Source organism: Phasianus colchicus, chromosome 1 (assembly GCF_987193195.1).
Source record: "Phasianus colchicus chromosome 1, bPhaCol1.hap1.1, whole genome shotgun sequence".
In the NCBI taxonomy this organism is placed as follows: domain Eukaryota; kingdom Metazoa; phylum Chordata; class Aves; order Galliformes; family Phasianidae; genus Phasianus; species Phasianus colchicus.
In genome coordinates, this window is record NC_143436.1 from 13229839 (window position 1) to 13244044 (window position 14206).

The 14206-nt window shown below is 48.8% G+C and overlaps 1 protein-coding gene across 2 annotated transcripts in view; it reads right to left on the reverse strand.

Annotated features, from left to right (window-relative positions):
- RSBN1L (round spermatid basic protein 1 like) overlaps positions 1–6140 on the reverse strand; it is a 45292-nt gene extending 39152 nt beyond the window's left edge. For both annotated transcript variants that reach the window (XM_090135535.1, XM_031593485.2), the window contains exon 1: positions 5510–6140. In XM_090135535.1, coding sequence (XP_089991661.1) covers positions 5510–6080 — 571 coding nt within the window. In that variant the 5' untranslated portion in view covers positions 6081–6140. The remainder of the gene's footprint in view (positions 1–5509) is intronic.
- Between the last annotated feature and the right edge of the window lie 8066 nt (positions 6141–14206).

Genomic DNA, 14206 nt, shown 5'->3' on the forward strand with positions numbered 1-14206 from the left:
TGCCTTCACGAACAATAAATACTAACACAAGTTGACAGATCATACCACTGAGATTTCAGAGACGTGATCAGTTCTTTACTGCAAGCTTTCAAGAGAAAAAAGGAAAATCAAGAACATACTGAATAAGTGAAAAATGCTCTGCACTGGATTATGCACAAAGTAGCAGCTGTCACATTGTGAAGTTTGCACCTTCAGGCCTACACTGCAGCTTGGACAAGTCCGTTTGTGCGTTATGAGACAAGCTTCAGAACCTTGTCAGGAGCCAAAAGCTGCAGCTGCTTCGCATCAGCTTTCCAGATGGTAACCCACATTAGTAGTCAGCCAGAGATTATGTTCAAAGTATCCTGCCTCTCCCTCCTCCCTTTGATTTAAGGGCTGTCACTGCACATCAGGCAAAATATTTACAAACTACTGCTAATGGACACCATCAGTATGCTGAACACCAGCAGTACCAGAACTGAAGGTAAAGGGGATGAGGAGGGCAGCCCTTCAGTCATCTTTCCATTGCTCTCTCCTACTCTGAATGCAAATATCCATAAAATAAAACCTCAAAAACTCACCTCAATGTGGTACACAGACACGTTACGTGCTTTTAATGTAACCACGCTAACGGTTTTGTCACCTGCACTTGTATCCAGTCAGACAACTCCTGTACTGTCGTTGAGCACACTCATGACTCATCATACAAAAAGAAATATTTCTGAGACAAAAAAAGCGGTTTATTATTTAAAAAAAAAAGGAATATTTTATAGACATGCCATTCAGTAATTCAAGTTTAAAACACACAACATGACTAAAGAAATCCCCTTGCCAGCTGAGTGCATTTCCCCAACCCCTCCACAAACAGGAGGGAAGGAAGATCTTTTTCAGTAACAAAAAAACCTGCAATTACTTTCAGCTTCATCTCCACCATTCCTCTGATCTTTGCAGTTTGAAAGGAGACCTTCTCCACGCAGCGGCACACGAGCCAATGTGAAGCACAAGCACTGGGGAATTGCATCAGAAATCAGCAGCAGAGAACGTGGCAGCTGCAAACACAGCCTGCGAAGGGGTTTCAGGTCTGACCACTCAATCCACTCATCTCGTTTTGAGTGAGAAAAACGACCTGCGATTCTACAACCAAAGGACGTGGTGTATCCAGACAGGAATAAAGAATTCAGAGGAGAGTGCTCAGGAGGTCTCACAAGCGTGGATGTGACTGCTGAACTGAGAGCAGCTGGGGGAAAAGATGGTGTTTGAGTTAAACAGGACAGTACCAAAAAAAAACAGGGAAAAGGAAGGAGAAGAGATTAGAAAAAGGTAACATTTAGCAGAAGGAAAAAGACAACCTACTTCATCAGATGATGGCCACAGATCTAAAGCAGGGAAACAGAATAATATCCAAAGCTTTCTCCAACCCAATTTAGACCATGAAAGAGTCTCTACCAGATGCAAGCTGAATTTTAAAAAGTCTGAAAAGCGCTATGTTTTACAGGTTTACAAACCAGAATTGTCACGCAAGTCAAAGCCACAAAGTTATCCGAAGAATCACTGGCAATTGTTCTAAAATACTATTTAATCTATGTTTCAAAGGCAGCAGGAGGAAGAAAAAAAATACTGAGAGCTACAGAACCATGCTCAGCTTTGCTTTCTTGCTCACATGGGAAAACCCCATCAGCAAGTTAAAAATACCAATCTCGTTTTGTAATTGCTTGCATACTGAGGCAGTCTTATCAGCAAAGACATCATTGAAAAAAAAAACTGAAGGAGCGAAGGAGAGAGAGGGAAGCTGTATGCAGAAATGGCAAGGAAACAGAGAAGATGTTTGATGAATTTGGCTCGGGCCCTGCAGTAAGCCTGGAACAAAACAAAACACAAAAACAAGCCGCCCTAGGCTGATGAAGTGGGGAGTGGCTCATCTGAGCTTTGCACTGCTAACAAAACTATTTCAACTATGAACTGCTCGAGCAGACTATCAGTTAAATAACTAACTGAACTGGTATAGCCATAAACTGGTAAGGCAGACATTTCCATCAGATTCACACCGTGTTTTTAAAACAACACTAGTTACATAACTTTTAATTCCACGATCCAAAATGGACTGGCCAAGTAAAATTTAAGCTTATTTTAGACAGACTCAATCTCTCATTTGCAGGATAAGTTACACAGATGGCAAAGTGCTCTTCCCAGTTCTCTGCATGCCAGACCATCACCCCGAGACTTGCTCTGCTCCAGCCACAGGCTGGCAGGCCTGGCTATGACTCTGCAAGTTTGAGGTCCTTCCAGTGAAGGAAAAGATCAGTAACATTGAGTGAACATTTGTTCAAGAAAGGAAATACGAAAACACCTTTCAAAGGCATCATCCATCTATGTCATAACCAAGCTCAACACCTTGGGCACCTCATAGCCAGGCTCTGCAGCCTCAGAACCACACTGCAGGCCAAGGACATCAGCTCTCATACTCTGCACCTACCATTTTATCTTCTCTAGAAGAGCTAACTCCTCACCATTTCCTCCACTTGTCAACACACCACGCTATCAGCACTACAGTCAGGAGAACCCTCATTTTCCCTGCTCTTAGCTCACCCAGACCCTTCCTCCTTTGCCAGTTTTTTCTCCCAGCTCAATAACTGCTCCACACAGAAGGGTAGGCACACAGCTCACTGATCAGAAGCCCGACTCCTAGCAGCCTCCTCAGCACTAAGCTCACTGCACCTCTTGTACCTACATGCAATCCACATGCACTTCAGTTGCAAAGGAGACAGTGGAGTTTTTGCACCTTCAGAACATCGTAGCAACGATGGAAGTCTCACCTCTTCCCACCTGCTTATTTTTCAATCACTTTCATTTCTTTTAGATCACAGCCTCCTAAGCTGCACCATTTCCCTTCTGGCAGGCGAGAAACTGACGTATCTAGCAGTTGTGAATGCTAAGAAAGAACAGTACTGCCAATCCCATGTTGCTGCTCATTTTCCATGGCAGTGCAAGCAAAGAAGGCTGTCTATCCACAGACTGCAAAAAAAAGCAGACTGCATTTGCCTGCATTAGGCTGATTTTCAGAAAGTATTACCAGCTGCACATATGACAGCTTTTACAAACTCATTCATTTAGGAGGGACGCATTTTAGTCCTACCTTCTCCCTATATAATCTGTACATGCATGCCTCTCAGATTTTTTTGGTTTTGTGGCTGTTTTGTTTTTAATTATATGAAATCCTTTAAGTTGACCATCATCACACCTGCAGGCTGCCTACACTTCTCTCTCCCATCCTCCTCTTCCTCTATCCTTCCTTGCTTTCCCACAGCATCTAGGTACGAGCTTTTCACCCCATACCAAGATCAGAATCACCTCCCTCTTGAACAGCTTTTCTCCTTCCTTCATGGAAGGATCTTAAATTCACTCACTCCAAAATACTGCTGCACCCCAAAATCCTCTGGTATCCTCTTCTAGAACACGCCATCCTTCCCCTGCCTTACCATATCATTCTTCATCTTCCTCTGCAGTGAGCATTCTGAATGTCCTCCCTCCTTCCCCTGGGTCATTCTTTTTCTCCCTGCATCATAACTGCCTTCCTCCTTTCCTTCCTCGAAAGTAAATTATTCACACTATCAACAGCACAAACCTGATCTTTAATCTACAGTCCAATATGGAGCCACTTCTAAAAGGCAGGATGCTCACAGCAGAGAACGCAGCGCACCCCTCACTTCTGAAAAAAAAAAAATACGCAGTTCAGTGAATACAAAGTTTTCCAACCCTGCACAAAACTGTCACCAAGTTATAGCTACAGAAACCGCTTCCTCTAAACAAATCTTGAGACCCTGATGCCATAAAGGGATCGTTTGCCTTGGAAAAACATTGTTTGTTGCCCGTATTCAGGCTTTCAAAAACCAATTAAAGCTAAAAACACCTGTTCTGAGCAAACAGCAGTTAGAACTTTAAGCACCCGTGCCTGTCACAAAAAGCATCCTTCCCTGCTATAGGATGTTCTCTATCAGGCTTTTACCACGGTAAATAATGACTCCATTGACACCATCAGTGTCATCATTTCTCTCACCAACTTGCAAGAATATTTCATCTCATTACTGTAATATTGTTCTTAGAGATTTATTAGCACAGTGGCGTAGGGACATCATTGCAATCCAAGAGAATATGGTTATTATTTCCATATTTTGGCAAGGAAGATACAGTGGGAGTTTCTCAGCAGCTATCGTGGAAACAAAAAGGTTTCACCAACACTAAGTGTGTAATAAAAATCGTTTTTAAAGATTTTTCATAATTCATCTTTCAAATAACAATGAAGAAAAAGAAGCACATCAGAACTGAAATATTTGAAAACATTACAGCGATGCACTTTGAGCCTGCTTGCACAGCAGCAATAAAGACCCCAAGAGGAAGATGCATATAAGGTGGTGAACCAGAAGAACACACACAATTCAAAAAAGAAAAAAAAAAAACAAATCTCAAATGTAACCTGAATACCTAAAGCTGAATCAGAGACTCAGATACTAGTGGGAACTAGCAGAAAATGCAGCTGGACAAAAAGCAGCATACTGAGAATTCATCTTCACCTATTTGGCTCACCTTGGAAGCACAACGTAGAAGCCAAAACCAAAGCAAGCTCGGCCTACGTGAGTGCTAGAATTTATCTTTCCTTTGAAAGAAACTCTGCCAGAGCACATGTTTCAAGTTCTTCGGTTTTAACATAAATGCAATCGCACCAACATCTGCTTTAAGGTCACCGAAGACCGGGAGAGGATATACTAGAAATAAAAACAGATTCGCGCACTGCTGCGCGCTTCCTAAGCACCCACCGTCGGTCCCTGCCAGCACCAAGTTCGACCTAACGCCTTATCCCACCTGGAACGGCAGTTTTAGTCCTTCCCAGGAAGGAGCCAAGGCAGCGCTCCCAGCCCTGCAGCATCGCCCAGCAGCTTCCAGCCAGCGAGGGCGGCCGGGAGCCCCGGCAGCAGCTGCAGGAGCTGCGCAGGTCAGCACGCCTCAACGCAAAGGGCACGCTCTCTGACACGCCACGACTTCGCCCGTCAAATTAACGGCCCAATCAATGAGATCGCTTTTAATTCTTCAGAAATATGTTTTGCGTAAACATGCGGTCTTCTCCGTAGCAACGGCAGAAACTCAGTTCTGCTCGCAGATCTCCAAGCAATCACCAGACACCCTGACTTCCCTAATAGGTAAGAAAACCCCAGGCCTCTGGCGGCTTCTGCCTGACGCCATAGCTAATTCCACACCCCCTTTTTTGACAGCGCTGAGGACGGTCGGGCCGCCGCCGCCTTCCCGCGCACTTACCGCTCGTTCCGTTCCCGCTCGTTCCGTTCCGTTCCCGCGCTCCCGCGGAGCACACACGCGCCCCCCCCCCCCCCCCCGCTCGGCACGGCCGCCCCGCACCACACCGCTTCCCGCCCCGCACCACACCGCTTCCCGCCCCGCACCACACCGCTTCCCGCCGCGCGGCGCACGGCGCTGCCCCCGGCGCCCCGCCCCGCCCCGCCGCTCCCGGCGCGGCGCCCACCTTTCTGCAGCAGCAGCTTCACCTCGCCGTTCTCCTCCCGACCCGCCGCACTCAGGGCCCCGCCGCCGCCATCTCCGAGCGCGGGCAGCGCTCCGTGCTTCCTCCTCTCCTTGTCTCGCTTCTCCTTCGGCCTCTTGGGCTTGGCGGCCTCTCCGGCCGGAGCCGGGCGGTGCCGGTGGTGGCGGTGCTGCGGGCAGGACGGGGAGGGAGAAGCGGCGGACGGCAGCAGCAGGGCGGGCGGCAGCAGCTTCCGGGGCAGCGGCGAGGGGAAGGCGAAGCCGGCCGCGCTGACGGAGGGCCCGGGCGGCAGCGCGGCGAAGCTCCACGCCGCGGGGCTCCCGTAGCTCGGCACCGCCGCGGGCAGCGGCTGCTGCTTGCCGCTCCCGCCGCCGCCGCCCCCTTCGCCGTTGACGCGCTTGGCGCCCTTCAGGCCCCTCTCGTCGGCTCCCTTCAGCTTCTTGGAGGCTGGCTGCGAACCGCGGGAGGCCTTCGCGTCCGAGCCCGGCCTGACGCAGAACAGCTCCCGCTCTGGCGAAGCCGCGCCACGACCGGAGCTCGGCGGCTCCGCCATTTTGCGCTCCTGCTTCTATTTACTCTCGGCTCGCCTCAACCGACAGAACCGGGAGGGACGAGGGGGCGCCCCCTCCTCGCCCAATCGGCGGAGGCGACGCCGGAGAGACGGCGCGACCGGCCAATGGCGTGGCGGGGAAGGGGCGGGCTCTGAGGGGATTGGGGGCGGTGAGCTCGGCTGAGTGCGTAGTTGGGGAGCGGGGGCTGCGGGCGCTGCAGCTCCGGGGTGGGCGGCGCTCGGCGGGGCGGGGCCCGGCTCCAGCCATAACCCCAAGCCCAGGCGGCGGGCCGTAGCGCAGGCCGGCAGGGCGGCGGTCGGCGCGAGCGGCTGCGTCACGGGGAGGCGCTGGGACGCGTTAAGCGACCGCCCGTTGGCGGCGAGTTTCCCTGGGAACGTTCCTTGACGAGCAGGGCAGCTCCCGCTGCGGCCTTTGTCTGTCGGGTCGCTGCCGCTCGGCGCGCCGTGTGGAGTTTTGTGTTTGCTGCGTTAGAAGATGAATAAAGCGCGGAGTTCGGCTTTGGCGTTGGTTGCGCTGTTCTTTTCTTCCCTGCTTCGCGCCTCGTTTCCTTTCGAGCTGCTGCTGCTGGGCGGCACGGTAACCTCACTGCTGGCACCCAGACGCGGCCCTCGCAGCGGCGTTCCGCCTGGCCGAGGCACGGCGCCGCCTTGTCGTCCCTCTCCAAACCAGGAGCGCGTGGGCCTCGTGCCAGCTCTGCAGGCTTTAAAACCCCGAGTCCCCGCTGCACGCCGGCGGAACGTCAGGTCCGTTCGGCACGCGTGCGCTTGGGATGAGATACACCGCGTGTTCAAACTCTCAGCTTCGGGAGCGTTGAGAAACAAAAGAACAGCGCTTCCAAGGGCTTCGATCTTCGGCAGGGGGAAGCCCTCGTGCTTTCGCCCGGAGGAAACTGGCGCGGCCCCCGGAGCCTCCCTGCGAAGCGCGCCCAGCCCCGCGGCCCAGAGGCGGCGCAGCCCGCAGCACGGCGGCGTTTCCTTTGCTTTCCCAGGCAGCACGTTCTGCTTGTAAACACAACGCCAGGTTTTTATGAGTTCGCTCTTGTGAAATTTCGATGGCAGAGCGAGGTGACATAGTACTCAATTATGTGTAATTGTTGCTTGTTGGAGTGCAGCGTGACTAATGCTTGGAGGCTTTCTGCTGCTATCTCCTGCCCGTTTGTCAGCAAGGGAAATTATACGACGCCTGAAATTCCAGTGTCGGCTCTGTGTTTAAGTCCCCCCGATCCTCCTGCAGCGTGGCTCGTGTGAAATAGGTGTTGTCCTCAGCCCTCCCTCAGCCCTTGCGGAGTGACAGAACGCATTAAATTGCTGCCCCACCCTTATGGTGAGCATCCATCCCAAAATATTGAAATCACAGAATGGCCAGGGTTGGAAAGGACCTCAAGGATCACGAATCTCCAACCCCCCTGCCACATGCAGGACCACCAACCTTCCCACCTAATGCTAGACCAGGCTGCCCAGGGCCCCATCTAATATGGCCTTGAAACCAAATATCCGTGTGTCTTTCTTTGTAAATACAGGCCCTTTGGGAACAGGTTGTTTTCAGCGATACAATAAAAAGACAGGCTTACCTTCAGTATTGCACGCAATATTTTACTACACTTTGATAGCACTGGGAAGGCAAAATCTGTACAAAGCAATGAAAGAGTGCATCTTGCATAAATACCTGTTTAGAAACACAGATTCATTCCAGTGTAAAGAAGAAACAGCAGAATAAATATGTTTATAGTAAAACATTAAGCACTGTTCAGTTCTGGGCTCCTCAGTTCAAGAAAGACAGGGAACTGCTGGAGAGAGTCCAGCATGGGGCTGCAAAGATGGCTGGGGGCCTGGAGCACCTCCTGTGTGAGGAAAGGCTGATACATCTAGGGCTGTTCAGCCCAGAGAAGAGAAGGCTGGTGGGTGATCTCATCACTGCTTATAGATATCTAAAGGGTGGGAGCTGAGTGGATGGAGACAGACTCTTTTCGGTGGTGCCCAACAACAGCGCATTGGACGCAAACTGGAATGTAGGAAGCGTGAAGAAGAACTTTACTGTGAGGAGGACAGGATGCTGGGAGCTGCCTGGAGAGGTTGAGGACACTCCTCTTCTGGAGATATTCAAAACCCACCCAACCCTTTCCTGCGTAACAGGAGCTGGACTAGAAGATCTGCAGAAGTCTCTCCCAACCCCTACGATTCTGTGAAAAACGTTGCCCAAAACCAGACTGCAACAGAACGGTACAGCAGTGGCTGTGTGGCAGCCCTCACCCTGCAGTGGCTGCTCTGAGATTTATGAGCTTGAGAGCCTCTGTGGGAATCACTCATCTGTGTGGCTGCAGCAGGATACGGAACCCACAGTGCACAGACAATAGGAGCTGAGTTTTTCCAGAAGACTTTAAATGGATTGTGGGAACTGGATCGACGTGCTTCTCTCTATCATTCTGTGTGTACTTAGGGACATCTGTGATCATTTTCAAGACCATAAAAAACAAAAGAGGCAAAACCATGACAGTAAAAATGCCAGACGTGTATCAGTTCAGTGTCCAACACACATTAAGGATAAGCTTGGCAGAGTACTGCTTACTACAGACATATTGCCATTTTAATGAAATTAAAGCGAACGTAATGGATTATTAATCAAAACATTTAAATACACCATCCTGTTGCACCTAAGTGCTGCACACAGACTGATCAAATGCTTTTGGCTTTATGCTCTTTGCTGCTGACCAGAGCAATGCAACAGAACCTTGCTGATGTCTCCAAATAAAAGTACTGCTTTCTGAAACGTTATTTCAGTTCTTGACAGCCCCACCAGCTTGGTTTCCATGCACCCATTCCCTTGGTTTGGCGTCCGTTCAGTTTCTAGCTCAAGCGTGGAAATAAGTGTGCCAAGAGTAAATTGAAAACATTTGATAACACTTAGGCATCTTTATACTGTTTTTTTTTTTTTTTTTTTTTGTCTACAAAATAAGCGAAATGCAATTATTGCTGCTATTACTTTTTCTCTTGCAATTCATTAAAAGCCAATCTGTTCACCTTGGGAAATCGAGGGGAAAATTAGCCTTCTTGTGTGTACAGAACGTGCTTACATCATGTCACAGTGTCATTAATTTTAGAAGACCAGAACAGCATTGTTTTCTATAGCCACAGTTTTCAGAACAACCAGTGGCACATCCAAGCACTTTGCAATTAGCACCCAAACAATTGAACTCGATGGGACAGCGGGGGCTGGCGTGGCCCTGGAGTGGCAGCTGCTGACAGCACGAGCCTCGTGCAGCACTTGAAGAGTTCCCACCCCGTGCTGGTGCTGTGCTCTCATGTCCTTCACAACAGGCCAGAAGGAGTGGAAGTTTCCCCACGGCCTTTCCTCTCAGAAGCAGCTGAGGAACTTGTCCCTTTTCTGGCTGCTCAGGGTCAGACATTTGGAGCAGGGCAGACAGCCAGGGCCAGGAATTATTACAGCATTCATCTGCCAACACTTCGGAATCCATCGAACCCACAGAAGGGAGCTTACGCTGCAGAGAGGACCTGAAATAATCACATCATTTAATGTTTTTCCAAACACCATCTTACTGCCAGTCAGCTCTTAAAGCTGTGTCATGGCTCGCTCTTTCTCACTTAGCTCCTGTAGTTCTTTTCTGAAGCAGAGGAGTAATGGAGCAAACCTGTGAAGTACTGACCTACACAGTTTCAGATAATACCTTCCTGTAACTGAAAAGACAATTTGCTTTCCTGGTGTCTTCAAAGGACCCAAAATAATGTAAGCTATTTAAGGGGTCCCTAGGAATTTTCATTTTAAAAAAGTGTAGTTAATGACAGAAACATCAGTATGCAAAAGGATGCAAGTGAAGCAAAACTCTACTTCCCTTCATTTAGGAAGGGAAGGGAAAGGAAAGGGAAACAGAAGTCCTACTCATTTTTTTTTCAGCAAATATTCACTTAGAAATGAGTCTTCTGCAAACACAGCTGCCTGTCTGTGACTGGAGTTCCAGCTCTGAATGTGACAGAGGGCTCCATATCTGCTCTCCAGGACAGGGAGCTGCTGTAGCCACGTTTCCAGGAACAAATAAGCTGAACTCTGTCTGCCTGGACTTAAAATAGCCACGTAGCTCATCGTTCCTTCAATACCAGCTTGTCTGTTCTACAGGAGCCTTGCGGCAGGAGAGCTGTGGGCTTCACAACACAACAGCAAATGTGAATAGCATTGTAAATCTCACTTTACCAATACTCTTATATCAGCATGTCCTTCAGTCAGATCATTGCTTGCTTTACTGAAGTGAAAATACCAAGACTTTTTCAAAGATGAGGAAAATTGATCAATGAAGCTAGATTAGGGCTGTAACTGAAGGATGAAGGAATACCTTACGGGCTTTCAAAGGCCGTTGTAACTGCAGTAAAGATATCAAGATATCTGTAACAGCAGACACTTTTCTGTGTGTAAGCAAAGTTCTTTGTCCAAGTATAATGCAGACATTACAAAAAATACATATACCTATGTATATAGAAAGGCACATATATGAGGGTTGCTCTGAAAGTAATGCCTCCCCATTTTATCATGTTGGCCCACAACATCAGAGGCAGATGTTGGTGGTATAGCAGTAGAGGTCGAACCTTCCTGCCCGTATCCCATCACATTTTCTTGCTGTATGGCAAACGGCAGCAGAAGGGCAGAATGACAGAATGGCATCTGAAATGGAAGTGCGTATGAAGCAAAGGTGAGCAGTTGAATTCCTCCATGTGGAAAACATTGCAGTCTGACATTCATCAACATTTGCTGAATATTTGTGGAGAGGTGAAGAGTGGGTGTGAGCACAGTGGGTGGTGCGTTTCAGCGCTGGTGACAGTGGGCACCTCTGCTGGCGCAGGCTGTTGTGAGCATGGCACGCAGGCTGTTGCTCATCAATGATGAAAGTGCATTGCTAATAGCGGTGACTGTTGAAAAAATAGCGTTTGTAGCTGACAATTTGCACTATTGAATAGTGTTATCGAGCTCTTTGTATCCATTGTAGTTTCCATGGAAATAAAAAGGAAGCATTACATTTGGAGGGACTTACACACTTCATATCGAATTCAAAGTGAGAATCTCTACAGCAGCTGCATTCAGTGGGAGCTCCACATAACCTCCAGCACATGCCTGTACTGTGTCACGGGCAGAGTAGTAACAGTGGTTCCAATTACTGCCCATTTACAAACGATTCCCAACAAACCTGTTTTAATGGCAGTGTGATCAAGGCAAAGTCTATATCCATCTAAAGAGGTGCTTTATTTGGTCTCTGACAGCGTTAAGCAAAATCAAGTTGTATCTGAAAGGTTCTATCACAAAGCTAGGGAACACCTTTTCTTTTTACGTGTTCCATGTACCCTTGAAGTGAATAAAGCACAGCCCAGCAGCTGTGGGTAACTGTCAGCAAGCAGAAGGAAACTTCATACAGAAAATATCTAGGTGATAAGCAGCTTTATTATTTTAGTTGAAGAGATTGTACAGAGCTCAGAAATCTGAGGCATTAATGTGCCTTCTTTGTCATCCCCGCCCAGAACTCCCTGGAGAGAAGCTCTTGCTGTTAGTTCTCCTCTCATAAAACCTTGGAACTCGTTTATTGGGCTGAATTGAGGTTTCTGGGCTTCCCCAGCTCGGGCTGTTAATGCTTTATCTCTGCCTTTTGCCGCTGTTTCTGTTCTGGAGAAAAAAGCTATAGCTTTTATCTAAGTAAATCAAGCAACATTGTCTCTTTTTTGTTTGTTTTTTTCCACATGTTGTAATAGTTTTTTCTTCTATACAGAAGCAATACTCAGTATGCCCATACTCGGTTGTACGAAGCAGCTGAACAAGGAGGAAAGGGTAACTGCAGCCCAGGCCAGGTAGCACTGAGGGGTAAAATCCCAGCACTGCACAACCTGAAGGCAGTTCATCTCTCACTGTTCACCTCAGCTTCCCACTCGCACAAACAACAGTAGCTACATGGAAAGCTATACAATAAAGAGCTTTCCGTCTGCCCACAGGTCGTGCTCCCATTGGAGCTTTTTGGGCCAGTGGCCGCAGTGACTGTGGGAAGCAGCTCGTTCAGAGTAAGTGCTGCAGGGAGCACAGATCTGCTGCGAGAATCCTTGGGTTGTCTCTGTTGTACTGATGTAACTGAATTGTTGTGCCTGAAGTTTTTAGACCACGCAAGTAGAAAAGTCCTCACACGAGTGCTGGCTAGGGGGAAGATTCTGCACTTACATCTCATTAGAATATACCTACATGAAATCAGGACACCAAAGCATTTAAATGTACATCTTGGGTGGCATAGAAGGGCTTTGGGATCCAGTCACAATGGAATAAATGATGTTAAAGCAAGTCTAACACAGAACGACCACACCTGGATCCTGAACACAGGCAATAACCCAACTCCTCCCCACCTTGCTGACATCACACTGCAGTGGCAGAGTGTGCTGAGACATGCACAGCCCTGCCCTGCTTGGAGGCAGGAATGCTGCACACACCATGGGCAGCCCTGGCCTGCAGCGCTGAGGCAGGAGTCAGCAGGGCTGCTGGGCAAGCCTCCAAGCTCTGGTGCCTGCAGGGCAAGGGCCAGAAAGCATCCAGACCATCCTTCATGGAGAAAATGGAGCTTCAGCACAGGAAGATGCTAGGAAGGCCTTACTTGATACTCAAGCATCATGGAGCTAAATTTGGCCCCAGCTCACCCTCTGAATATCATAACTGAGGTTCACTGTGAGATGCTGTGAAGCCACGCAGAGTGCTGTTCTCCAGGGTTACTGTTTCACGTGTTCTGCTCTCTAGCAGAATGGGGATGTGTTTCATTGCTTCAAATACTGAGGTAGGCACATCAACACAATGAGTTGTTCTGCAAGAACTCCTGTGGTTTTCATGGGCGGAGACAGATGGTTCTCCAGGGCTGACCCAGTGCCACAAGTGATGCAGAGGAGCCCTGAGTTAGAACACAAAGCACAGAGATTTGCAACAACACTTCGCACGGCCTGGGTGCTCTGACAAACCCAGGAAGAGAACTGCTTCTCAGCAGCATTCCCTGCAGGAAGCAAAGCCTGCTGCAAGCTCATCTACCAGGTGGAGCTGGAGAAGAGCCCCATGCTTGGTGCGACCAAGAGAAGGCTGGCACTGCTTAAGCTCCAACAAAGGCCTGATTCCTTCATTGGTTTTCAATTAGAAAAGTAAAACAAACAAAAAAAACCCAAAAAAACCTGAAAAACTGAACAGGAGAAATAAACGAGTAAGGGAGTTAAACTCAGGGCCAGCTTGGATACCATGCAGTATCCACAATGTAAAGCCCTCATTTACTTACAGTTCTGTGGGGTAGATTAAAAAAAACAAAAAAACAAAAAACTACCACTTCAGTGTTCTTTTCAGCCTCTCTAAACTTGCATTTATTTGCTGTCTAAGGACACAGAAGGGGAAAGAGCCAGCCAGCAGCACTGCTGGGAACTGCTAGCTGTTGCACTAGTCTCAGTACAATAACAGCTGATTTACACGATCAAAATAATTACTTGTATTGCTTCCTTCTTATCAGCGCAGTGCACATTTGGAGACGTTCAGATAAATACACATTCATTGCACAGAAATGACTTCAAATTGCCACTGTTCAGGTGACACTTAAAGGTCTGAAAATCACTGTGCCAATCACTGCTTCTGAGCTCATCCCTGGTCTCCCCACCTCCCCAGGACGTCCCAAAGCACCATCCTTGCTGGCTGCCACCACCAGTTTCTCTCCCACCTGGGCAGTGATCTCTCCAGGACGTGTTCAGACACAGATACGCCCATCCCCGCACGTGGATTTTATAAAAACTCAAACCCCAGCAATTTGTTTAACAGCAGAGACTTCCCTGTGCTGCACCCCTGCTGCCTAACCACACCTCTCCTGCCCTCCGAGCAGCTCTCCGAGCTGAGAACCTGCTCAGCAAGTTCATTTGGGCTTTCCACCACCTGCAGGCACTGGCAGCTCCCTCCCTGTGCCCGCTGCTGCTCAGCCACCACCACCTCTCTCCTGAGCCGCCACCAGCTCCCTGCTCCTCCTGCTGCACCCACCTCCCTCTGCACCAGGCAGAGATGTGGATGCGTTACCTCCATCTTTTGGACGAGGTCCTCCCACCAGGCAGCCCCACTCCTG